This window comes from Gymnoscopelus microlampas (genome assembly GCF_963454915.1).
Source record: "Gymnoscopelus microlampas genome assembly, chromosome: 24".
NCBI classification, from domain to species: domain Eukaryota; kingdom Metazoa; phylum Chordata; class Actinopteri; order Myctophiformes; family Myctophidae; genus Gymnoscopelus; species Gymnoscopelus microlampas.
This window is the reverse complement of record NC_139961.1, coordinates 22,578,505-22,605,915: the sequence shown is the minus strand read 5'-3', so window position 1 is coordinate 22,605,915 and position 27,411 is coordinate 22,578,505. Positions and strand designations below refer to the sequence as shown.

The following is a 27,411-nucleotide window of genomic DNA, read 5'->3' as shown; positions in this document are numbered from 1 at the left end:
AATTTGAACTGACATGGGTCTAATTCGCCACTTGACCCATGAGTTATTTCAATATAAAAGCATACTTCATAACAAAAGGTTATCGGTCTGTCATTGACAGACTGATGTCATTCATCTCAACTCCGTATCTCCACTCAGCGCTCCAATAACAGTGCTACCATTGAGCGAGTTTTACAAATGTTCATAGAAATGTTTTATTTTATACAAATGCTTATGCCGTGGAGTCGAAATAATATGTGTGTTACATTGCAGTGTCACGTCAATATAGAGCAGTCCCGCAAAGAAAACCATACCAAACCTGGGGAGGCCGGGACTTGAGTGACAGATGGTGATGGAGAGGAGGGGAGGGGAGGGGGGGGGGGTATGTGAACTGGAATGGCATACATACGCACATGCTGGTTTACATAAATACATACAGTGTAGAAACAGGAGGCACAGTAATGTTGGGAGCTTGTTTTCACACAAAGTTCACCCATCAGTAGGTACAAAATATGACCAGTGCCAGGAACGCATGTTGTACATCATATTTATAAAAAAGACATTGTGTTTCCGCTACGTTGAAGAAAACAGTTTAAGAAGTTCTCGAGTTACTTCCAAGACGCAAAAGGGTTACATGTTTACAGTGGACATGTGTGGGTTGAAAAAGAGAACTTGCTGAAACAGCATTCCTCGGGCTCCTGAAAAGTGATATACTGTATGTGTTTAAAAAGAAAAGAAAGTGTTTAGTTTCAGGTCTGGGTAAACATGCCTTGAGGCACAGCTGCTAAACAACGACAGATTCAACAGCCAGGGGGCAGTGGTGGACAGTACTCCTCTGAGCCATACATGGAATTTATTGTTGTTTTTTATCATTGAGTGATTAGTTAATTTCACTTTATAATAGAATGACTCCTGGATTAGTTCTCATGCCAGTAACAGAGAGACAATTTAGTATTTCAAACACGACACGTCTCCTCTGAGCCCACAAAACCAACCAAGAATAGGCTCTATGCACAGCAGCCATATTGGAGAGAAATTGGGCCTCTTCTTACTTCCTTCACAGGTTTTGCCAATGATACTAATGAAGGCTTTTACGGTGGTTCTCAAACTTTTGATTTCAAGGACCCCAAGGACCCAAAAATGGAACCAAAAATGGAACCAAATGGACCCTTACGGGTCCATTTGGTTCCATGTGTACACTCTCAGAGTTACACACCTTTTAAAATGCACAATATCAGCACCCTGACTCTGTTTGACCAGAATGAAACAGAGCCTTCATTAGTATCATTGGTAACACCTGTGAAGGAAGTAAGAAGAGGCCCAATTTCTCTCCAAAATGGCTGCTGTGCATAGAGCCTATTGCTCAGGCATTGGCCTCTGGTCTAGTTTGATGACTCAAGGTAATTTCATTGTCATTTCCGTTTAAGGACGGCGTGATTCAACACCCTTTCCTTGATGGGACAGTAGCCTATACGATGCTGGTTTAAGAAGTCAAGATGACTGTGGAACAAAATGAGCAAACCTTTCCGTGACCTGACACACTTCTCAATACAGATGCCCCCGAGGGATGAGAGTGTGTCTGCCAACTAGCCAACCAACCAACACGTGTTTGTTTGTCTGACAGCAGAGGTGAGGCTAGGCGGCACAGTGTTCAAAACCAGACGGTCCAGTAAAGTTAGGAGGGAAGGAGGCTCCACCCTGATACAGCATTTTCTTTTTTATGACCCAGGAAAATGCCTGTGGTGAATCATCCCCCATGTGATTCACAGCTCAAGTTCTGTGACTCTGGAACTCATAAGTAGTATGTCCACCATGCTCACATAAGCAAAGACCACAGAGTGTAAACCAGACTTTGACATCGCTTGCCGAATAGCCATTTTAGCCCATTAAGACCTGAAGCCGATTTAAAAGAATGTTGCTATATCAGTGGTGCTCAAACCTTTTCACGTAAAGGACCCCCAACGTTATATGTATTTGGCCGCCGACCCCCATCTCAAAATATTTTGTTCCAGTGACCCCCAGAAGCAAACATTTGAGTTAAAAATGTTCACTTTAAAAATATATATATTTTAACTCACTGAGTGCCATTAACGTGTTTCACGTGTTTTTACCGCTATGGCGCTGGGTGCCATTAACGTGTTTGACGTGTTTTTGAAAAAATATATATATCATCATCTGAAGATGTGTAGCTCCATCCACTCCTTGTTTAACTTAGAACTGAAAAAGGCTGTATCTCGCTTCCTAAGCACTTTTTGTTTTCTGTGAAAAAAACTCTGGCACTTTTCAGAATCAATTCTGAAATAATTCTGGCAATCCTGGCACTCAGGGAGTTAAAATAAAAAAAATCACGATTACATTTTTCTTTGCAGATCTACAAGCTCATACGCTATGAACTGGTATATCTGCTATTTTTGAATAGCCAAAGTACTGCATAAAATAAAAGTTAAAATCTAAAATGACACAGCTTTCCTGGTTTGAATGGGTTAAAAGGCGGTGACTATGTTTTTTTTACAAAGGAACAAGTCAGTAGTAGTAGAAGTAGTAGTAGTACTGAATACTGCAGCTATAGAAATAAACATATAGAAGAATCACAGCAACTCTCTTCTTCCGTGTGAAACATGAAAGAGCAATTCATCAATCCATGGGGGGCTTTCATGAAGCATTTCGTTGCTGTCAGGCAGAGACCTTGTATCGCCATATTTAAACTTTTTCTTTTCTTTTCGTAAATGTCACTTGTCACTACTTTGTCATACTGCAGTGACACACAAAAGCAGCAAAAATAGCAGATCTACAAGCCCACAACGCGTCGCAATGCGACGCGTTGTCAGCTTGTAGATCTACTATTTTTGCTATTTATGTTCATGTTAAGTTTTGGAAATATAAGGTTTCCCACCAGACATCGACGATTTGTTCTAACATACATGTGTTGGTTTTGGTTTCCATAGCAATAGCGATTATCAGGTCCCCCAGCAAAGTAGGTTGGTTTTGAACATGGAAGTATACAGTAGAGGCACCCATCTATACTATTATATCTACATGTACTGTATACAGCCCACACTGGGCCCTGTTCCAAATCTGTCGGCAATCTCTGAATCTCCTCTCCGACTGCACTTCCCATCTCATCATCACATCAGACAGATTCAGTAGGCAGTTAAAAACCCTGAGACTCAGCAGACAAGGTACGGCTAAATAGGGTAAACATTTTTGGCTTTTTTTTCTCTTCTTTTCTGTCCGTCATTCTGGTCCTCTATTTTTGTGTGTCTCTTAAAGCAGCAATCCGTAACTTTCCTGCCCTGCCTGGGACTTCGAACCCCAGGCCGCCGCCGCCCGAGTGCCGTAATTTCGACTATTTCTACGGCTGAGCTAATACTGTTTGAGCGGAGGATATGTTGCATTTTAAGCTTCGTGCGATACCATAAGTGGTCCTACCCGACCACAGGATATAAATACCTTTCTCAATATGAGTGAGGTTGTGTTAGTTATATTCTATTAACCTACTCTACAGTGGTTCTCAAAGTGAGGTCCGGGGACACCCAGGGGTCCGTCCTTGGGGGGTTCCCAGCTAAAGTTGTTAATACAGTATAGCATCAAAATCTGTTTAACCACTTTAACCCTATACACTGTACATCTGCCATTTGAAAATAGCGGATCTACAAGCTTGATCGGCTATTGTCAGAGTACATATATTTTTGAATACTTTTGAAACATTTTAACACCACAAATCTTGTATGGGGTCCCTGGCAAGGATGGGGGTTTGTGGCCAAATATATATTCATTTGGGGGTCCTGACATGAAAAACTTAGAGAACCACTGCTCTACCTTACAGATTGGTCAAAATAACGTTTTATTCACTACAAAAAGTTATGGATTGCAGCTTTAAGGTTCCTTTGGAGTTGGCACTGCTGGTGCCCCTGTGCCCAGAGTAAAGGTAGCATGTGTGCATGTTTCCCCGCCACTGGAGTGTAAATATTACTGACTTTTTGCACCTGGAGGGGCATTGTGTGCCAGAGCAACACAACGCACCTCACGTTTTGGCCACTAAAAACGGACCCCGTGGCCGATCCCAGGAGCCGAAGGGTGCAGATCCCTAGAGTGTAGGGCTGGGCGATTAACTGAAAATATACCGAAACCGACATTTAGAAAACATAACTGACTTAATCTTGCTCATGTAGATTAATCGAATAATCAAGAAGCAAATTTTCTTCCTTGCATCAACAAATCGACACGAAAAATTATCATGAATCATAATAAAGGCAAACGTTTGAACTAAACGGGATACTGATTAGTGATTTATTTTGAAGTCAGTTCGCCCAGGCCTACTAGGGTGGAAGTGAATGCGCTTGGAATTCAACAGTAAGTCTAGTCTAAGTTCTAACAGATCAGTCAATAAATCAGTGGTCCCACCAGCATCAATGGTTAGAGACTGAAGCAAGCGGGGGAGAGGCAATACACAGTAAATTTAACTCTGAGAGTGTTCAAACGGGCCTCTCTCTGAAACAAGTTAACACTGGCTGTGTAGGCTGGGAATTATACAAACACCATCCTGCATTCTGAAATCATTATTTAGGCATAGTCATTCAACACATCGTCATTAGCAAGCTTATTGTGCATTTAATGCAAATTCTGATTGTAGTTAAATTTGTCTCTCTTTCTTTCTTTTTTCTTTAGTTCAAATACATTTAATTAACACATTGACCGCCAGAGGTTAATCTCATAATGTACTCACCAGTGCCAACGTTTTATTGTTGTTTTTTGTTTTTTCACGTCGCCATAGACCTTGTTAAAATCCTTAAGATTGAGCTGTGCACTGTTTGTAAACATCGCGGAGATCTGCCTGGTTCGACCAGTGAAAACCACGTGTCAAACGTGGCATCCATGTTGTAGTTAGAACGGTTTATGTTAAACAGTGAAGGAGAAAATGGAGTTTCAGTTTCGTCATTAGAACGGGGGCCGACGGGATCGGCAAAACCGGATCCCGAATAATTCCGTTTCCGGTGGTGTTACAATGAAATGTGCCGTATCGAAAATTGAAAAAAAGTTTTTTTTTTCGAAAAAAAGGAAAAAGCACCAGTTGGCGTATAGCCCGTAGGCTACGGGATCGGCGCTTTACGGTTGGATTTATCGGCCCGTAGGCTACGGGCCTGGCGGTCAATGTGTTAAGGTTGTTTTCAAGGGGAAGGTTAATCCTTATGGCGGTCAATGTGTTAAGGTTGTTTTCAAGGGGAAGGTTAATCCTTATAGGGACAAGAAAAGGGTTGACCTTCTGCGACACAGAATAAGAAATATCCTGCTGGACGCAGAAGATATATCAGTCAGTGAACGAGCATCACGGAACATTGTCAGTTGAGAGTGCAGAGCAAAGGGAGGGTAGTCTGCCGTATGCGTGGATAAACCCCATGCTTTTAAACCTGAAAACAGGTTGGTGTCCAAGTCCCACCGTCATATTAGTCCAGTGGTTCACAAAAGTGGGGTCCAGGGACCCTCAGTGTTCCCCGAGGGGGTTCCAAATGGACGCTTTGCAGGTCTGTAACTCTGAGAGCGTACAAATGTACGCTCTCAGAGTAACAGGGGTCCTCAAAGACCGCTGTCTTAGTGGTTTGTCTGTCAAACCAGTGGGAGAGAAAGGGATCGACCATGGCAACAATGTCACGTGTCAGGACACCTCACACGCTTTCCCATTTACGATGAAGCCAAAACTGATGGATCCCTGTTCCTGCTTTGTTTGGCTCCGATGTCTCGAGGGGAAAGAGAGGCGACCGCCCGCCCGCCACGCAAACACAAAACATTACATACACACACACATACACACACACACACACACACACACACACACACACACAGGTGGACGCTTCCAAAGTGTCACTTTTCATGTCCGACGCTCCTGAACGGAACCTCCTGTCCTGTGCATAAACCCGTGTGAGACCTCTCACTTGATTTTCTTTCATTTTCCTCCAAATCAAATACGACAAAAACAACAATATATTCAACCGTGTGTGTAATATATAGATTCATATATATATAATATATAAAAATTCAGACAAATCATAAAATACAAAAACTGCAAACCCAAAATAAAAATAAAGAAAATAACAAAATAAAAATGTAATCCGGCAAAAAAAGGTGAGGGATAAAAAATAATAATAAAATCTATAAAGAGAAGTTTTGAGTTCTACACGGACGTCTCCGACTGTAATCGCAGGACAAACTTGTGCGACTTGGGGTCGATATACTCCTCGGACATCTGAATGTAGGGGATCTTCTTGGCGGTGACCACCAGGCTGAAGTCTATGCACTTGAGCACGAAGACGCCGCCGTCCTTGAGGCCGCTGGTGACCGACGCCTCGCTGATCAGCGTCCACTGGCGGGCCAGCCAGCGCTCGCGGCTGTACTGCAGGGTGGGCCCCGGGGTCAGGTAGCTCTCCAGGAACGCCTGAGGGGGCACCAGAGGGACACACAGGGGACATGTTAAGTTCACAGACACATAATAATGCATTACACCGGCATACATACAGTATGTGAGTACATGCCTACGCAAACACAGACACACACACACGCTCTGTGGTTTTAGAGCAAAGGGACAATCCTTATAGAACAGCATTTGTCCATATGGCCTATATGGTGTATGTATCCCCACATTTTTTTCCAAGATATAGAGTTGTGTGTGTGTGTGTGTGTCCGTGGCTAATCGCGCAAACCACTGCAAATTCTGATCAGCATCAGATTTCTTGTGCACGCTGCCAGCAGACCAAGGAATTCAATCCCTGAATATTTTTCTAATCCGTCAAGGACAACTGTTTCTTTTTGTGAATTTACTACCTCAGACCCACCGTCCCTCCAGGCTACGGTCAGTCTGGAGCCATACTTAGAGCCTGACATCATATCGATGATGTCATGACATTCACACACTGCACATCTAGTAACAGATAGCTACAGATTCCATAGGGCAGTGGTTCTCACACTTTTTTATTTCAATGATCCCCCACTATGCACTAGGGCCATGGACCCCCATAACTCTGAGAGTAACTACTCTCGGAGTTACCGATCATTTAGCTGAGGACCCCCTGGAACCCCTCAAGGACCCCTGGGCATCCCTGGACCCCACTTTGAGAATCACTGCCATAGGGAAGCGATGCAATTATCAGACCCAGTCTTGTTACCTCCGGAGCTGAATGTTGGTTATGTTTTCATTTAGTTTGTTAGCAAAATAACGGATGGATGGATTTTAATTATAAAAGGAATGATCAGTAGGCTGCTCTGAAGAGATGGTTAACTTTCACAATCAAGGGCAAAGTCAAAGTAATATAATAATCACTCATATCTCAGGCGGAAATTGGATTTCTTGACAATTAATGAATTATTAATTCCAATGACTGCAAGATCAACATTTGACTCCTTTGACGTAATCCATCCATGTCAGAACACAATGCTTTATCACAGCTAAAAAGACAAATACCTCATGTCAATAAAGAAGACGTACCCCAACAACCTTTAACCAACATCTATGCAACCCCTGAAGCCTTGAAACACCATCCACACAGTACAATCTTCAGCGTTAATTTATCCATGTGTAACTCTGAGAGTCTACAAATGTAACCAAATGGCCGAAAGGGTCCATTTGGTTACATTTGTACACCCTCAGTGTTAAAGCTGCAACTTATTTTCATGAATACAACTTTATTTTCATAGATCATAACTAGTAAATCTGCAGTGGGTGGAGGTGGTCTCCCTAGTACTCTTCCATTGAGAACCCTGGTTCCCTGGTTGTCAGGTAGGACACCTACTGGTTGACAAATAGTACTGCCTGAAGCTCATATGCGCAGAAACTCTCATGGCCAAGCCAAGGCTCCCTCTTAACCCATTAAAACACGGAAAGCATCTGTGTAATTTTATACTTTGCCTATTCAAATATAGCAGATACAAAAGCTCATAGTGCGTCACTTCGTGCAGCGCTATGAGCTTGTAGATCTGGTTTTTTTTTTTATCATGAAAATGTATGCAAATCTTTGAATATATAAATGTTTTAAAGCTCATGTTTTAAATCTTTGCTTCTGGGGGTCCTTGGAACAACATCATTTCTAAAATGGTGGTCCGCGTCCAAATAACATATCATTTTGGGGGTCCTTGACATGAAAGTTTGAGAACCACTGATATGGCAACATAAGTTTTTCAGAAAACTGGATTTAGAAGACATATGTAGAATCAACCTCAGGTCTTTATGGGTTAAGAGCGTCATACGTTTTGCCTGCCATGCGGGAGTCAGACCTGGGTTTGAATCCCAGGGGTGGAACATGAAACTGACAGACTGCAGCTTTAAATGTTATTTTACTGTGCAGTTTGTTGGTGTTTAAAGGCTGACCTTGGGCGTCATGTTGTTGGTGATGCAGAAGGCCAGGTGCTGCTGGATGCTCTCCATGCTGTGGCAGTGCTGCTGCTTGGTGGTGCGGAGGTACTTCTGCAGGGCGCGCGCCATGGAGGGGAAGATGGCCTGGGCCGCCTCGCGGGGGTCCATCACGTCCCCCGGGGCTTTCTTCTGCTCCTCCTCCTGCATGCGCTTGATGTGGGTGAACGCCTCCTCTACCGCCACCACCAGTCTGGGGAGGGTACAAGCCATCGTTTAAATCTTTACATACTCACACCAGGCCATATACGCAGCCCTTTTAAGTAGAACAAAACACTGTTATATTACATATTGTTTTATATTCTATATCAAAATAGCAATGTTGGCGCCACAAACGTGATAACTCAATGATTTGATTGACGTCTATTGACTATAATGTCAACAGACGTCAGGGGAGGAGCTCAAATTGCAACCCCCCCAAAGAATTAACTGTGTTGTTTTTTATTACTGAGGACTGCAGAGGAGACATGCAACCACTTAAACCCTATAAACCTTGTTGACCAGGGTCCCCCAGGGGTTTACTTGGGCCGCTCCTTTTTACAACCTATACCAAATATCTTCACCAAAAACAGCAGATCCCTTTTATAAACATGCCCAGAATAGGGACGGCGGGGATCGCTTGGTTGGAAAAAAACTAAACAAAAAACACGTTTTGGTCTCACCGCGCTTTCCGCTTGCGCACGCGTCTCTCGTGCTCGGCCTCTTCGTAGTACAGCTCGTTGTGGCTGGTGTCTCTCCGGCGAGCGGCGGCGGCGATCATGGCTCTGGACTGGGAGTGAGCCAGTCCTGCTGCCGCGTTGTTACCACCGGGACCTGTGACACACCAAAGAATAACAGTAAATGATATACCTGATTAAACTTCACTCATCATCTTCTTGAGTTGAGCTATTGTGTGAGCAGGAGGTATATCAGTGTATACACAGGCAGACATATGCATTCACACAGTGAACTAGCAATTCTCATCTGAAGAAGTGCCCGGTGACTCCATTATGTATTGGAGGAGACATGTGGGTGTCTACAACCTCCACAGGACAAACTTGGGGAGGTTGGCAGTGACAGGGTCTACATTGGCCAGAAAATATGGGGTCTGCAGTGCAAAAGAACAAAACCACTACAAAATACCTCACAAAAATGAATGTAGAACACCATAAGACATAACGTTCTAGTTCGCTTCATTAGCATATCGTCGCTGTCAGTCAGAAACCTTGTACCTCCATATTTCAACCTATATGCTATTTATTTGTAAACGAATGCCTTACTTACTTAGTGTCATGCAAAAGTAGCGAAAGTACTGTAGCTACATGACTATCTATTGTGCTATATTGTGAAAACATGTTGCTTTCGCTTTCAATAAAGGGTTTTATGAATATAAGTATAATGAATCCATTGGAACAGGTTCCTTTTTCCATTTCCTGAAAAGTAACGGTTTTGGACATACAAGGTTTCCTCCCAACAGGGAGGATATTAAAGAGATAAAGGCCTTGCAGCCTGCAGCATAGTGGGATACACGGAGGCGTAGGCTGAGGTTCACCAGTTGCCTCAGCAGGGTGCCGTGTGATCCTCTCTCCTCACCCACATAAGACATTAATATTCAAATATTCCTATTACTCCATGCCTCTAGGCAGCGCTGGGCGTCCCATTCAATTAGGAACCGAGGTTAAACTTAACCACTTGAACCCCAGCATCCATTATTCGGGGGGGGGGGGTGAACATTAGCCAAAAAAATAGCAGATCTACAAGCACACAACGCGTGAGCTTGTAGATCTGCTATTTTTTGGCGGAGACATTAGTGTAGACAGGAAAAAAACGGTCCACGTACAGAGCCAACTCAGGTATAGTTTACGGTTTAAGTGGTTAAAATGTTGGCATTTTGGGGTGCGTGGGGTTTTAGACAGGGGAGAGGGGAATGATAATGCAGGTTAAAAGAGGGGCTACACTGGTGAATTATTGACACAGAAAGGGTTTGCGATAGCGGGGACGGACAGAATAATTCATGGATGCACTGTAAGAGAGAACATAGAAGAGTTTTCCGCTGAAACAAACAAAACAAAACAAACAAACAAACAACAAAAACAACACACTCTGCCGTAGAAATAGATGTTATTACTGCTTGAATGCAAACACCACAGATACTGTATATAACACACACTCTGGCCAGGAATCTGCTAAAGTGACCGCAAACCTAAAACGGGAGGCTGAGGTTTGTTTACGAGTGGTTTATAGGAGGGTAAACTGCAACGGGTCTACTTAGTGCCTGAGGAAACACATGGTTATTGGGCAAGTGGTGGATGGGGGGGGGGGGGTTATCATAATCTGTTGTAGCCTATTTTCATTTCCCGAGAGGCCAAGCTGAGAAAATAGCAGGGGACCAAGTAGCCGGCAGGCCAACATCAAATGGAGTGAACCTACGATGAGTCACGGTACACTATTTACGCGGTGTGTGTTAACGACTGTTCTGAGCTCAGGGCCTCGCCGCTCTTTAATAAAGCACAGATGAGTGACTCTCCTCGACTCATACTGTCACTTTTACTGTGGAGAAAGAGAGAGGGAGAGAGAGACAAAGAGAGAGAGAGAGAGAGAGAGAGAGAGAGAGAGAGAAAGAGAGAACGCGCAGTACCTCCAGAGAGAAATAACTATTGATTTAACAGCCGTCTCCACAAGTGGACGAAAGGACAAAGAAAATGAGGGAGGGGAGAGGAGGGGAGGTGGAAGTGGGAAAGAAATATAAGAGCACAAGGGAGCGGGGGTTAGTGCACTTAAACATGCACCTGGAGTACACTTAAGGGAGAGCGGTGGCTTGAGTGGCGAGTGATGAATGTACTGTAACATCATGCCTGCTGTGTGGAGTTTTGCCTGGCGGTGAATTATACCTTACACCTGTCTATAAACACACATGGTGGTCAGAGGAGGGGTTTGTAAGTCCACGCTTCCAGTGCACTAGTAAACTGGGGAATGCCACCGGTGTTTTTACAGTGTGTGTGGTACAGTGACGTCACTCTGCATGAGGAAGACTGGTTTATAGATCCGTTGTACAGTACGACAGCATCACTGCACCAAATATAACCGGAAAACGTACAACAAAATATAATTTAACGGGATAGTTCACCCCCAAAATTGTTTTCTTAAAAAACTTGAATTCATGGGTATTTTTTCAAGTCTCCATGGGGTGACTAATCGATAGAAAAAAACATATTTTTTTGGGTGAACTATCCCTTTATCCCTTTAAGAGTTGAGCGTGAAATACTTTACATCACTGGTGTTACAGTAAATGAGCAAACTGTATTATGTGTTAAAAGTCTTGCTTTGTAGCTTTGAACACATCTGTAAGGGTGAGGGATTTAGGCTTGGTGAACATTAGCAAGTGAATGTGGGCATTATTTTGTTAGTACACAGTAAAATCCGGAGTGTTGATTTAAACTTAACCAATACAATACCCGTTTGGGGCATGGCTGGAATCCGGAATGTATGCCCGTCCAAAGCGGGGCGGTTCTGGAGAACCACTCACCCGATCAACTTCACACTGGATGTCCTTGGGCCCTCAGCAATACCCACTCCCCTCCCCAACCCAAGTATGAAGTTGATTGGATGAACGGTTCTAGAGATACGCGTGCCTGCTTGGAGAGGGCCCGGGCCAGTTCTGGAGAACTACGGATCTGATGGACTACACACTAGACACTCAGACACTGGAATTGACGGATAGATTAACACTCAGAATTGTACTGGGTGGCAGTCTTGTGTTACTTACTGTCCAAAAGGTAGGTTTTCAGTTTAGTTTTGAACACGCCTTAAGGGGTTAGCGTAAAATGTAAGCAGACACGAAGGAGAGGAGAGGAGAAAGTCAGTGAGTGTGTTTACATGTATAATAATACCCTGATTACTGGCAATAATCCGGTTATGGCAATCACTTGTACATCATTGGTTCTCAAAGTAGGGTCCGGGGACCCCCAGGGGTCCTTGGCGTGGTACCAGAGGGTCCCCAGCTAAATAAGTAAAATAATATCAGAAATACAAGCTCATAGCTATGAGCTTGTAGATCTGCAATTTTTGAAACATTGTGAAAATTCGTGCAAATCTTTGAATATATATACATATATTTTTAAAGCTACATTTGTAACTCAAATCTTTGCTTCTGGGGGTCCCTGGAACAAAATATAAATTTGAGGGTCCTTGACATGAAAACGTTTGAGAACCACTGCTATGCATGACCCAACTCACCGTCAACATTGTACACTTTGAGTCCCGCCAAGTGCTTGGCAGCGCGGGACTTTGAAGCTGTGAGGAGGGCAGGGTTGTGGACCGGGAAGTCCGTGTAGTAGTTCTCTAGGACGACCAACGCTGCCCGCTGGATACTGCACACAAAGAAACACAATATACACACACAAAGTCAAAAGGGAGTTCTCACTTCATTATTTATAGGTTGCTGGGTTTTTTTCTTTCTTTCTTTTAAGTCCCAGGAGTCATTCCCAACGTGGCTGATAGTACTCGCCTGCCAAATTCAGAGCTGGGGTCGAAGTAGTCGGAAAAAAAGCCCCACAAAAAACAGCTTTGATGAGCTCTTTGCTTTGTGTATTTTCCTGAGTGTCAAGACGTGAAGAGTGTTGATTTAACTCTGAGAGCGTACAAATGTAATCAAAAAATGGTTACATTTGTACGCTCTCTGAGTTGCAAATGGATGAATAACCACGGAGGATTCTAGAGTGTAGTGAAAACCTCCAAAAAAAAAGAACGATAAACACAAAGTATGACCTCGGGCGTCGAATCAATACTGAAACGTGAGTAATGGAAATGAATGATGAGAGGAAATCGATCGCTGGGCAAGAGAGTCTAGAATCCACCAAGAGTTAAAAAAAAAAGAAGAAACAAACAGATCACAGAAAAAACAGCTCATCAGTAACACACAGAAACTTACAGCAGTAGAAACCTTGTCATCTCGGAACACTAGAGACTACATTATACTTCCTCATTTAATAATAGAGGTATAATAACTGAAATAACAAAACATCCAGTTTTTCAGTTGCAAATCAGTTATTTCTGGTCAAGTCAAGTCAATTGTATTCATTTAAAAAAGAGGATAAAGCAGCATAAAAACACAACAGACCATAACTGTGAGTGACACGGTCATATGATGAAGAATAAATTAGCCTCAAGATGATAGGAGGGTTCATGGTTCAAACCATACATACAGTATATAGGCCTAGTACCATAAACTGTACTTCATTCAAAGTCTCATCACACTATGAACAAGCAGCCATGTACAAGAGAGGGTGTGTGTGTGTGTGTGTGTGTGTGTGTGTGTGTGTGTGTGTGTGTGTGTGTGTGTGTGTGTGTGTGTGTGTGTGTGTGTGTGTGTGTGTGTGTGTGTGTGTGTGTGTGTGTGTCTGCGGATCTGATGGACTACACACTAGACACTCAGACACTGGAATTGACGGATAGATTAACACTCAGAATTGTACTGGGTGGCAGTCTTGTGTTACTTACTGTCCAAAAGGTAGGTTTTCAGTTTAGTTTTGAACACGTCTTAAGGGGTTAGCGTAAAATGTAAGCAGACACGAAGGAGAGGAGAGGAGAAAGTCAGTGAGTGTGTTTACATGTATAATAATACCCTGATTTACTAGCAATAATCCGGTTATGGCAATCACTTGGATGTGTGGTTGTGAGTGGGATGATGAGACTGGAGAGTGTGTGTGTGTGTGTGTGTGTGTGTGTGTGTGTGTGTGTGTGTGTGTGTGTGTGTGTGTGTGTGTGTGTGTGTGTGTGTGTGTGTGTGTGTGTGTGTGTGTGTGTGTGTGTGTGTGTGTGTGTGTGTGTGTGTGTGTGTGTGTCGTTAACTCATTAAGACCGGGAAAAGCATCTGTGTCATTTAAAATTTCTTTGGCTATTCAAAAATAGCAAATATACAAGCTCATAGCGCTATTTTTGAAAAATCTTGAAAATTGTGTGCAATTCTTTGAATATATACATTTTTAAACTCATTTGTAACTCAAATCTTTGCTTCTGGGGGTCCCTGGAACAAATTATTTTGAGATGGGGGTCCGTGGCCAAATTCATATCATTTTGGGAGGTCCTTGACATGAAAAAGTTTGGGAAACACTGATATTATAGCAACATAAGTTTTTCAGAAAACTGTTCGGATTTAGAAGACATCATTTTGTAGAATCGGCCTCAGGTCTGAAATGGGTCAATGACAGTGAAAGGGCAGATTGAGGTCACAGATTGCACAGAACGTGGGAGACAGACAAGGGAGAGGATTCAGTGTCTACGTACTGTACTGTACTGTGCTGCAGGCTGCAGACAATGTGACATGGCGGTGAAATGCATGAGACCCTCTGCATGTCTAGTAAGGCTGAGTATTGTTATGTCCCACACTGACACTCACTGTGTCGCCCTGCGCTCACTCACCCTTACGAAACAGGATCATCCAGACGGCACCGAGTGCCACGCTACCAGCTTGTAGATCTGCTATCTTTGAAAAATCTTGAACATTTGTGCAAATCTTTGAATTTATATATTTTCAAAGCAAACATTTGTAACTTAATCTTTGCTTCTGGAGTTCCCTGGAACAAAATATTTTACAAATGTTTAAAAAAATATATATTCAAAGATTGCACAAAAAAAACAAAAATAGCAGATCTACAAGCTCGTAGTGCTGCACTCGGTGCCGCGCTACGAGCTTGTATATCTGCTATTTTTGAATAGCCAAAGAACACTAAAATGACACAGATGCGTTACCGGTCTTGATTGGTTAAGCCAGTGGTTCTCAAAGTTGGGTCCTTGAGGGGGTTCCAGGGGGGTCCCCAGCTAAATGACTGATAGTTAGGACCCAAATGGACCCTTATATGTCTGTAAGTCTGAGATTTATGAGGGTCCGTGGCCCCTCCGACTTGGGTTTCCTTGAAATTAAAAAAATTGACAACCACTGTCTTAAAACGAGGGCTCTCATCTCTGGCCCTGCTCGTTCTCCAACTCTGCCATGTGGCAAACTGCCTTCACCTGGTGTCCCCCAGGGCTACGTACTTTGACCCCTCCTGATTAAGATGACTGGATTGAAAACCAGCGTAGCACCGGCTGGGTCTCTACTAAGACCACAGCTCACAAAATAATACAATACTAGGGCGGCAGTGGCTCAGGAGCTAGATTGGCTGCTTGGCAATTGGAAGGTTTTGGGTTCGATCCCTGGCTACCTCTGGGTTAGTGTCAAAGTGTCCTTGAGAAACACACTTGACCCCCAACTGCAGGTTGGTGTCTTGTATGGTTTCCCCGGCCGTCGATATGTGAATTGGCGAAAGCAATGCACATTGTAAAGCACTGCAGTATAAAGGCACCGTTTTACCATTTTACTGAAAGCACAACACGATCGAACCATCTAGCACCAAACAGGATGGACACACTGGCTCAGACACGTTGACAAACGGGGAAACGAGGACAGGAGAGACGAGGAGATGCAGCGAACGAGAGAGAGACTGACAGACAGACAGACAGACAAGAAGACAACGCTACAGGAGGGAGTGTTGGTATGGTACGACAGAGAGACAGACAGAGAGAGACAGACAGTAGCTGAGACAGAGCGGGATGGACAGGAAGACAAAGGATGAGACAGAAGACCGTAGAGAGAGAATGAGCATAATAAGTGAGACAATGTTCACACTGGCAGTACAAATCAGATTTTTGGCTAATCCATATTGGAATCAGATTAGTTTCATCAAGTCTGAAGATCCAAAAAATGAAAAAAGGACCACATTCCTACTATAGGTGGTATAAATGCGATTCTAAAGATGTCTCTCAGTCTGGACACTCGAACAACTGAACCTGATTTATAGTTTGTCGTGCGATGATGTCGCTCGCCAAAAATAGCCAATCTAAAAGCTCACAAGCTTATATAGATAGCCTATTTCGACCAGACATACGCCTGTCCTGTCCTCGCGTCATTACCACAGCGACAAATGCAGATAATACGATGTCTAAAATACACAAATCAAAGTGTGGACAAGTCAAGGACTAAAGATGGCGAGTGAGAAACACTGCATTTGCCTGCAGTCTGAGGGAAGCCAAAGGCAGAAGGAGAAACATCTGCAGTCTCTGCTGCAGTCTCCCCGATGATCCCCCCAGCCTGTCCCAGCCTGGATCACACTGCATGCCATGTCTTGTCTGCTGGAACACACCTCCACTAAAACCAATATTACACAAGGTGAGGTGTTTTCACATGTTACGCCACATAAATCTTTGTCTCTCTCTCTCTCTCTCTCTCTCTCTCTCTCTCTCTCTCTGTCTCTCTACCAGTGGTGGAAAAAGTACTCAAATGTTTTACTTAAGTAAAAGTATCAATACTGCAATGTAGAAGTACTCAGTTACAAGTAAAAGTACGGAATTCAACATTTACTTGAGTAAAAGTACAAAGGTATCGAAAGGTACTTAAAGTACATGAAGTAAATTTGAAAATAGCAGATCTACAAGCTCACAACGCGTCGCCATGCGACGCGTTGTGAGTGTGTAGATCGGCTATTTTCAAATAGCCCAGGTATAAAATAGGGCTAAAGTGGTTAATGTATGTTTTATAATGTAATAATGTATATCTGCAAAGTAACTAGTAACTAAAGTTTTCAAATAATTGTAGTGGAGTAAAAGTACAATATTTGCCTCTGAGATGTAGTGGAGTAGAAGTAAAAGTGTAGACAATTGTAAATACTCCAGTATTATAAAGTATAAGTAAAAAATACCTCACAATTGTACTTAAGTACTGTTGAGTAAATGTACTTAGTTACTTTACACCACTGCTCTCTACCCCATTTCACTCCCGGGCTGCGAGAGTTGACCAGGATGACGGTAAAAGAGACAGCGTTACAAATGAGCAAAATTCTTGGTACAGCCGGCACACAGGATTTGGGTAAAGGCTTTGTAAAGGGAAGTTCCTGAGTTCCTCCCATATATTAATGCTTACATATAACTAGTTTTCATGCAGCAAAAACTTCCACACTGGAAAATCCTTATGGGTCAATCTTTACAGTTAGACACACGCCTTGGAGTTGCTGTGCACCATACAGGGATCCTCTATAACTCAGTGATTTTTTGGGGTGTGCCAGTAACCAATTATTGCACTGACCATGAATCCAGGAGCCGATCTAACAAACAAAGCAATATTTATCTATTAAATCTAATGTTTTTCCAACACTCTGTCAGAGCGTCTCACGCCTCTCTTTTTGTGCGTGTCGTGAGGCAACTGGTTAGCCAATTAAACCCTTTATATTTCCTCCTTTTTTCCCTCTATACCAAATTATCATTGCCAAAAACAGCTTGACCTACTGTAAGAGATATTTTACAATGACAATTTGTTCAAAATCCTCTATACTTGTGTTTAGACCATAGTGTGCTGCTGTAGCTCCACAGCAGGGATCTGGTCAAAACTCTTGTTGAACAACAACTGTTCAATGTCTATTTCCACACTGTTCTCTGTGTCAGCATGTCATCTTTCCTAAATGAGACTACTGTATACATGCTCATTGCAAACTTAACCAGTCAGCTTTATTATATATATGGTACTGTCACTTAGTATATATAGCCTGTTTATATTTATCTCCATTTAGGGTTAAACAGTGTCCCATATGATACCTCGGGAGGCTTGTGCCCCAAGGGGCTGCAGGAACAGGCCAGGAGGCCTGCTCCTTACGATCTGTAATGCTGTTGCTCAGCTGAATCTTCCTAATAAATTGTCAACCTTCACCCTGACTGGATGATAATATTTTCCATCACACCTACAAGCTCACAACACGTTGCTAAAGGAGACGCATTGTGAGCTTGTAGATCAGCTATTTTAGATCAATCTTCGCCTATTATGACATCACAAAGAGATGTGTACAGAAAGGTCTGTACATGCACTTAGTGCATAGTAAAAGCCTCAGCTTTGATGTAACCCAGAGTGTACAAATGGGTCCATTTGGTTACATTTGTACATTCTCTGAGTTACATAGGCGCTGCGGATTTCACTGCGTGTTGAGCAGTGAGATGGCCTGTCCCCGTGACCTGCATTTGGCCGTGTGACAGCAGCCCAGCAGATGTTGACAGCTGTTGCCCGCTGCCGCGCGCCACGGGCCAACGCCCCACTGCCGCTAAACACTGCTCCCATTACGCCTCGTTTTAGCCTGTGTAGTCGGCCTGTGTGGATTTGGACATGTGTGTACAGTACCAGCATGACCAAATGTGTGTGCATGTGCATGTGCGTGTGCGTGTGCGTGTGCGTGTGCGTGTGCGTGTGCGTGTGCGTGTGCGTGTGCGTGTGCGTGTGTGTGTGTCTGTGTGTGTGTGCTCTACTATCCTTCTGAGGACCGCAAGTCCTCACAAGGATAAAAGCATGACGAGATTCCTGCAAAGATTAGGTCATTTATTTGTCTGGTGTGTATCGCAGGATATTGCTTCTCAAGGGGCAATTTTCGTAAATTGATTATATTTAAATGTACTTTTCCCTCTGCAACCTCCTCCCATGTGGCACACACATGCACACATGCACATAACGACCGCAACCCTCACAGTTTATACACACCCACACCGCAGGACCGCAAATGAAATAAGCTCTCTGGCTTTCTTGTGTCGATCCTTTTGACAGTTGGGTGTAGTTGTGTGTTTTGTGCATATAATCATTGTCAATAAAGATGTCAAATCAAATCAAAGGGTAGTGAATGCAGTCCATGGTGCTCGCAAACACAGTTAGGGAAAAATGGAAAGTTTCATCGGCGAAGTACATTGGGACTAATTAGGAGGAGTGAACAGCACCCAAAGGAGCAATTAGGAGTTCAATCAATGCCTTGCTCGGACACATTGCCGGGAGGAGGAGGAGCCGGGGTTGAACCGGGAACCTTCAGATTCCAGGCCCAAGAGTTCAAAACGTTTAATCCCTATCCAAATGGATCAGATTTGGATTTGGGGTGTTAAAGATATTATTTGATTAATCATTTATATTTCTTGTTGACATATTGTTTGCTGAGGTAATTCTTTGATCACAGAATCGGATATTAAAGTGATCGCAGTCCTGTTTTCTGGTGATGTCTTGAGGGATTACAAGTTTAGAACGACCAGTGGTTCAAGTGACAATTTAAAGACTTTTAAGACCTCTAAAATACATAAATGAAAAAAGATATAAAATAAAAAAAACATTACTGCATCAAATTAAGTCATCAACAAACTATACAATCAAAAATGGTCTAACATTGGCCAAATTATCAAATAATATACTGCTCAAAGAAATGTAGGGAACACTTTGATCCCTTAATGATCAAAGTGTTCCCTTAATTATTTTGAGCAGTATAAGAAAGAGGCATAAATTGTGAAAATAGCAGATCTACAAGCTCACAACGCCTCGCAACGTCTTTGAACTGGGTAGTCCCCATTTCAAATATGATTATTTTGGGGGGTCCCCAGTTCATATATGATCATTTTGGGGGGTCCCCAGTTCAGATATGATTATTTTGGGGGGTCCCCAGTTCAGATATGATTATTTTGGGGGTCACGGCCTCCGAAACGGTTGAGAACCACTGCCCCTAGACCACCGCTCTACCCCCTGAGCCACTGCCGCCCGGCCGGCAGTAATAATACCAATGTGTGCCCAGCAGAGACTCTGTGTCATTCTTCGGGCCACGCGGCCGGCTAACTCGATATACGCCAACAACAGCTTATGTTAGCCTGGGGCTGCATGTGCTTCCTATTTCCCCACGGAGATGTACAGCACCACCTCTGTCCTGCCCATGAAAGGCCAGACTCAGAGGCTTCTGGCAGGCCACTGACCTCTGGGCCCTTGTAGTCTGTCCTCCCTCCGTGCTGGTGAGGTGACAGAAATTGGCCACGGGACGAGGACCCTGCCTGCCCACCAGACTGACTGTCTGGGGTCAGAGGCAGCATGTGCTGTGTAACACTGCCACAGGTCACTACACAGCTTTCACACACACAAAGATATTTATAATAGATGTTTATAACCTAGGACCTTTATATATTGTTGTATATTTTCAATATTATTATTAGTGTGGTTGCCCAACAGGGCAACCAGACTATAGTACTCTATAGCTTTCTTCCACTTCAAGATAAACAATATTTCGAACCGCATCTCCTCCCACAGTTTTTATCCCCTAATGTTGTGCCATATATCAAAATGACCGTCTAAATCGGGAATCGTGCGCTTGTATTTTGCTAAGAGATTGGTTAAATAGTTTAATTGATATTGATTTATTAGTGCATTAAATTCACCCATCCACTTTAATGGAAAAGTGAAAAAACTCAAATTCAAGTATTTCTTTCTCAGAAACCGTAAGAGCTAGAGTTACCAGATTTGGAGGGAAAATTCATAATATTGTCCGAAATTAATGAAAAAAATATCACACCATTCGGCCTCATGGTGGCGCTATAACAGCCCCCTTTACGTTTTGGCCCGTAACTCTTGAACCATAGGTCCTAAAATCAAAATTTCTTTTCACCTGGATTCCTTGGGTCACGACGCATCTCCCCATATAGGCCACGCCCATTTGCGTCAGGATAGATTTTTTGATATTGATTTATTTGTGCATTAAATTTCCCCATCCACTTTAATGGGAATTGCAAAAACTCCCATTCAAGTATTTTTTTCTCGGAAACCGTAAGGGCTACTGTTACAAGACTTGGAGGGGAGGTTAATAGTTTTTTGCAAAATTATTAAGAAAATAATCACACCAGTCGGCCACATGGTGGCGCTATAACAGCCCCCTTTACCTTTTGGCCTATAACTCTTGAACCGTAGGTCGTAAAATCAAAATTTCTTTTTCCCTGGATTCCTTGGGTCACGACGCATCTTCCCATATAGGCCACGCCCATTTGCGTCAGGATAGATTTTCCGCCATTTTGAATTTTCTTCAAAACACACGTTTTGCTCCTTTTCCTTCAATTTTTTTCCAAATCTCACACAAATCGGTACACGTGATCTATGGACCCATGCGATAAACCTATCCAAGCGGAATTTTGACAGTCCGTACTGTCCGTCCGTAAATGGCTTCCAAAGTTAGCGTGAGGGGCCCGTTTGACCAAAAATGCCAGAAATCACGAACGAAACGTCCGGTCAATCCCAAATTTGAATCACATGTCGAGGATGCTTTACTCAACAAATTCCCAAAAGCATTTCCACTTTGACCCATAGGGGGACCGGCGTCGGCGCAACCACACTTTGCAATTTCCCCGGAATTGCGACGCGTCTAGTTATTTTTTTTATTGCTAAAATGTCTGAGATATACCAGAACAAAATAAATGTTATTCTTATGTACCTGTACACAAGACTTAACAATAAAGAACACCTTGAACATTGAACGCTGCTGACTGAAAATGTAGCTAAATGTATGAAGTAAAGTGAATTAAACCGTATACTTCGTTGATCGGGGTCCCCCAGGGGTCTATGCTGGGCCCCCACATTTTTTCCATCTATACCAAGGTGAATATTTTTTTGTGAGTTAAAAAAAAGAAGATTACACCATCCTTAAAAAAAAAAAAAGCTTTTCAGAGGGGAGAGACATTACATCACATCACTGTGTATGGGCAAACAGTTCACAGAAAATCCCACAGTAGCATACAGAAGTGTATCTTTTCAGTACATAGATTGTCCGTCAGTGGTCATTAATGTACTCATGAACTGTATAGTTTGCCTGCTAACAGTAGTGACAGTCTCTTCCTCTGATTTTTTTTACACCATCCTAACTTCATGTTGCCTTGCCTTCCTCCAGAATGTTACATTTAGTCTTAAAGTATAAGCATTTGACTATAGGGTTCAACTCTTGCGTCCATTGGTGTAGTTTGATTTTCTTTTTCTTTATTTGTAACAAATATTGTGTCCCATACTAAATGAATAAAGTCAAGTCAGTTTACTTATAAAGCATGTTTACAAGAAAAGTTGACCAAATGCTGCACAAGGAACAGAAGTTGAATCAGTACTAACACTTAACACTAAATGTAAAAATAAAAACTATATATAAAAAAAATTGTTAATAGCTTAGATCTATTTCCAAGCCATAATGGCTTTAACGCTCCTCTGGGATCATAAGAAACATGCACACGCCTTCACACAATCTGTTCAATTACAGACTCACATGAGTCTTTTCAAACATGGGACAACAGAACAAAGACCTGCAAGAGTCAGCCACAATCCCAGTCAAACAGTCATCAAGTGCTTATTGATTGATTGATGTACTTTATTTAGTAAGACATGAGAACAACAGTACATGGAAGTACAAATTCACAATACAAGGTCTACTAAACTGGAAGACTCATAAAAGCACAGAGCTTGTTTCAAATGAGTTCCCCATGCACACAAATCATGATGACATATAAGAGACAGACAGATATACACAACTACTATAGAATGTCATACAATCAGTTTACAGGTTACTGGTATGAAGAGTGAGAAATATGTACAAAAGGAGAAGGAGAGAGGGGGGGGGGGGTAGGGGGGTAGGTTAGGTTAGGACTTAGACAGGGGCCATTTTCCAATTGCAGCCTCCTGAAGGTGTATCTTTAGGGCTGTTTTGAAAGAGAGTAGGGTTTTACACTCCTTTACTCCTTTTGGTAGGGCGTTCCACATTTTTGATGAATAGCATGAGAACGAGTTACTTCCCTTTGTTGAGCCAAAAAAGGGTTGGACAAGGTTTGTGGAGCTGCCTCTGGTATTGTGATCGTGGACATCATTAACATTTTGGAAGTATTTTGACAAATACAGGGGGATCCCAATGTTGTGATATATCTTGAAGACCAGGCCCATAGCAAGTTGCTGTACTCTGTCCGCAACCCTAAGCCATCCAATCCTATCAAAATGATCAGGGGTTAGATGGATTTTGTAGTTGAGGCCAAGAAGTAGCCTTACAAGTTTGTTTTGGGATGTTTGGAGCCTTGTTTTTAAGGCCTTGGTGGTGTTGTGATACCATGAAGTACATGCATAATCGTAATGACCTTGTATGAGGGCCACTGCAAGAGTCTTCAGAGTCTTCTTACTGACTTTACGATCAATACTCCGCAAATAGCGTGTTTTTTTGTGGACCGTTTTGATCGTTTTTTCAGCATTTTTGTCACCAGAGAGGTCAGCCTCCAAGATAGAGCCCAGGTAGATAATTTAGTTTTTTCTTTTGATGATATCATCACCCGCTTTGATCGTGAAGCTCTCTGCCTTTCTGAGGTTAGGAGTGGACCCAAAGAGGATGCATTCCGTTTTGCCCAGGTGTAATGAGAGCTTGTTGTCGGAGAGCCAGATGCAGATCTTGTTGAGTTCAGAGCTGAGAGTTTTCTCAACCTGCAGCCTGTCCCTGTCCGAGACTAGCAGGGCCGAGTCATCTGCGAACAGGAACAGGTTGCAGTCGCAGGCTGACGACATGTCATTCACATATATCAGGAACAGTAAGGGTCCTAGTATACTTCCTTGGGGAACACCACAAGTCACTGGGAGGGGGGGGGGACTGGGTGCCGTTTACTTCCACCACTTGCTCCCTCCCTTCCAGGTAGGATCTCATCCAGTTCACTGACGTGTCATCAAAACCTATTGCTCTGAGCTTATTGATCATAATCGGGTGATTAACGGTGTCAAAAGCCTTCTGGAGGTCCAGTATGACCATGCCGCAATATTTGCCCTTTTCAATCTCTTGTTTGATAGAGTCGTTCAAATAGAGAAGGCATGTGTCAGTGGAGTGGTTTGTTCTGAAGCCAGATTGGAATTTGTAGATTAGATTTTTCTCGGCAAGATACTTGTCGACCTGTTCATAGACTATTTTTTCCATGACTTTCGAGATGGAGCTTAGAATAGAAATAGGGCGGTAGTTGCCAGGGTCTAATTGGTTTCCTTTTTTGAACAGAGGGGTCACCCTTGCTTTTTTGAAGTCGTTGGGGACCTGTCCCTGTGTGGTGGAGAGGTTGAATATGTGGGTAATGATTGGAGCAATGGAGGCGGCTGAGTCTTTTAGAAATTTGGGGGGGATATTGTCGAGGCCTGTGGCTCTGTGTTGATGAAGAGCACTCAATTTTTTAAACACCTCTTCTGTTTTCACAGGGGAGAGTTTAAAGTCATCTTTGCAAACACCCTGTTTTTCGTAAAATGAGACAACATACTCCTCACCATATCTCCCAGAGTGTGGAGGAAGTTTTTCAACCAAATCTGAGGCTACGGTCGTGAAGAATATGTTGAGGATTTTACTCACTTCGTGTTTGGATGAAATGAGAGTGTCATTCACCTTGAGGCTTAACACATTGACTGCCAGAATTATTTTCAAAATCTCTGTTATTCATGCCAGAGATTTTTCAATGGGAAAAAAAAAGTACTCAAGAGCCGAGATACAAAATTTTAAAGTTTTAAGTTAACAAGGAAGTGGATGAGAGTAAAGATCTTCGAAAATTCATATCTCCTTGGTCTTTGGGTCCAAAAGAAAAAAAAAAAAGTAAAAAAAAAAAAAAAAAAAATTTGAATTTTTTTTGAAAAATTAATTTTTTGCTAATATCGAATTAATTCGATCTAGGCAGGCAAGTGATGATAAGCTAATATCGAATTAATTCGATCTAGGCAGTCAATGTGTTAAGTTTGAAAGCCTGGTTTTCAATTTTTTGCTGCAGCCTAGGAGGTTCTTGAGTAGCCTCCAAAGCTCTCGTGGTTTTTTTTGATTTTCCTCAATCTTGTCATCGAGGTAGCTTTTTTCTGCTAACAGGAGCATGCTATTTACCTTGTTTCTTAGCTTGTTTTTTTCCTTTTCAAGTTTAGCTACGTGGGATTCGAGACCTTTGTTAAAACATTTGGCTAGTTTGATCCTACTTTTATGAAGCTCAGAACACTTTTTGTCTCTGACTTTCATGGCAGTAAGGATGTCCGAATTCATCCATGGTACCGAGCGGGTTTTGACCCTGATGGTTTTCATGGGAGCCACACTGTCCAAAATTTGAATGAATTTGGTTTTGAAACAAAGCCAGGATTCGTCTACCTGTGTGCTGTTTAGAACGTCGGACCAATCCTGTTCCTCCAGTCTGTGATCTAAGTCCTCACTCTTATAATTTTTGAGGTCTCTGATTGTGACTGTTTTGTGGTAACCGGTCTTAGGTTTACGTTTCTTTCTGGTGCAGAAGATCATGTTGTGATCAGATATGCCACAGGTGGAAACACCACTATTTAGGATTTTTTCCTTGTCCGTTGTTAGAATGAGATCTATGGTAGTTTGAGAGGAAACACACAGCCTTGTGGGCTGAGTGATCAGCTGGTGGAGTGAATGCCGATCACAACACGCCTTGAATGACTTATACACTGACGCTTCCTTGCGGAGTATGTCAGTGTTAAAATCACCAAGAAGAATCGTCTCCGCATGGTCCACTTTAGCTAAGCATTCATCAAGTCTATCATAGAAATCAGTCTGGTTAGGAGGTCTGTATATGGTACCGACTAGCACAGGTTTGGCATGTTTAAAAATGATCTCGACCCACACAGCTTCAATGTTTTCATCCATCAGGTCTTCCCGAAGGATGCAGACATTGTCAGTATGAACATACATGCAAACACCACCCCCGTTTCTGTTCCTATCTTTCCTGAAGAGTTTGTAGTTTTCAATCTCAATCACAGAATCAGTTATCGCTTGATCAAGTTTTGTTTCAGAGAAAGTTAAAATGTCAACCTTACCATCATAAAACATCTGCTTGATTTGTGTTAGCTTGTCTCCTGCTAGAGAATTCACATTAAGATGTATCATGTGCAAGCCAACGCCAAACGATTTGATCATTTTTTCAATGGATAGGTGTTTATCCACTGAGAGATGTTTAGGAGCAGTCTCGGGGGGGGAGGGGGGTGTAGTGTCCATCAAAGCCATTGTTCCGTCGTGGGCAGCCAGCAGTGGGGGTTGGGGGGGGTTGGGGGATTGGGGAGGGTTGGGGGGTTGGGGGGGGATGGGGCGCGGAGGTCCCAGCACGGCCTCTGCTAATGGTCCCATCACGGTCTCTGCTGGGACCCTGGCCCTGGAACGAACCGTAGGTTTGTAGCGGTGCATCAAGGTCTCTGCTCCGGTGAAAACAGCTAGGTGACTCCTTGGTTCCACGTTCTCGGCTACGCTGCATCTCCCGGTTGATTGCCGTTGTGCGTCGGTGCAAGCGTCCTCGTCGACGGCTGCGGTGGATACGACGTCGGTGTTTAGGTTGATCATTTGGGTTGATTCGCCTAGTCGAGTTGGTGTGAAGCCGTTGGTGTTGTCGTCGAGGCTAGCTTCGGTAGCAACGTCGGCTAGGCTAGCTCCGGTGCTCCGGAAGTTCTTTGTTCCAGCATGGCTTTGTTGTTGTTTTGCCCCGTTGCTTGTGGCAACGTTTGCCGCTAGCCTGTTGGTTTCAGCTATGAGCCGAGCGGATTGCCTTGTGGTCACAGGGCCAGGGTTAACTTCAACGTCTCCGGAAAGTAGTAGAATTAAACAGAAGTACTCCGATTACATCTACCATTCAGGGGTTTGTTTCTTCGCTTCGGGTTGGCTGTGAGAGTCGAGTGGATCGCCGTGGTTCCATAACCTGGGTGTTTTTTCTCGGTTCCAGTAGTTAGGTAGAAGTCATTGTGTGATTCTACCTTTTCTGTCTCGTATGATTCCATATCCTTCTGGTGTATAATCCATGCGGAGGAATCCATAATCCACAGGATGAGGATAAGGAAAGGTATGCGAGGACGCAGGACGCGAGAGCGATCATCGATGCGACCACCCATGTCGACTGCCGGAAGCATACTGAATTAACCACATGGACCCCAGCGTCCCTATTCTGCGTCCCTATTCTGGACAAGTCATAATAGGCAAACATTCTGCGAAATACAGGTGAACATTCAAGGAAAACAGGCAAACATTCGGCTATATCACAAAGCTTATTATTCTGTTAATTTCAGTAGGGTATGAACTATGAAAATCAACTTGCAGAAACGTGAAACTTGCTTGAGATAGATGATCTAACACACTAAACAGTCGTGACTTATTAACAATGCAATGATGTTTAACCAACATTGACTCTGTTTTTCAGGTCAGTTATGTAACGTTTTAATGACTTTGGAGAAAATG

At 43.1% G+C, this 27,411-nt stretch overlaps 1 protein-coding gene across 4 annotated transcripts in view; it reads right to left on the bottom strand.

Moving 5' to 3' along the window:
- Positions 1-239: 239 nt before the first annotated feature.
- LOC311040441 (vang-like protein 1) overlaps positions 240-27,411 on the bottom strand; it is an 88,469-nt gene continuing 61,297 nt past the window's right edge. For all 4 annotated transcript variants that reach the window (XM_084050730.1, XM_084050732.1, XM_084050731.1 and 1 more), the window contains 4 exons: positions 12,593-12,726; positions 9,040-9,190; positions 8,336-8,570; positions 240-6,409 (listed from right to left, as the gene is read on the bottom strand). In XM_084050730.1, the coding sequence (XP_083906856.1) occupies positions 6,149-6,409; positions 8,336-8,570; positions 9,040-9,190; positions 12,593-12,726 (781 nt within the window). In that variant the 3' untranslated portion in view covers positions 240-6,148. The remainder of the gene's footprint in view (positions 6,410-8,335; positions 8,571-9,039; positions 9,191-12,592; positions 12,727-27,411) is intronic.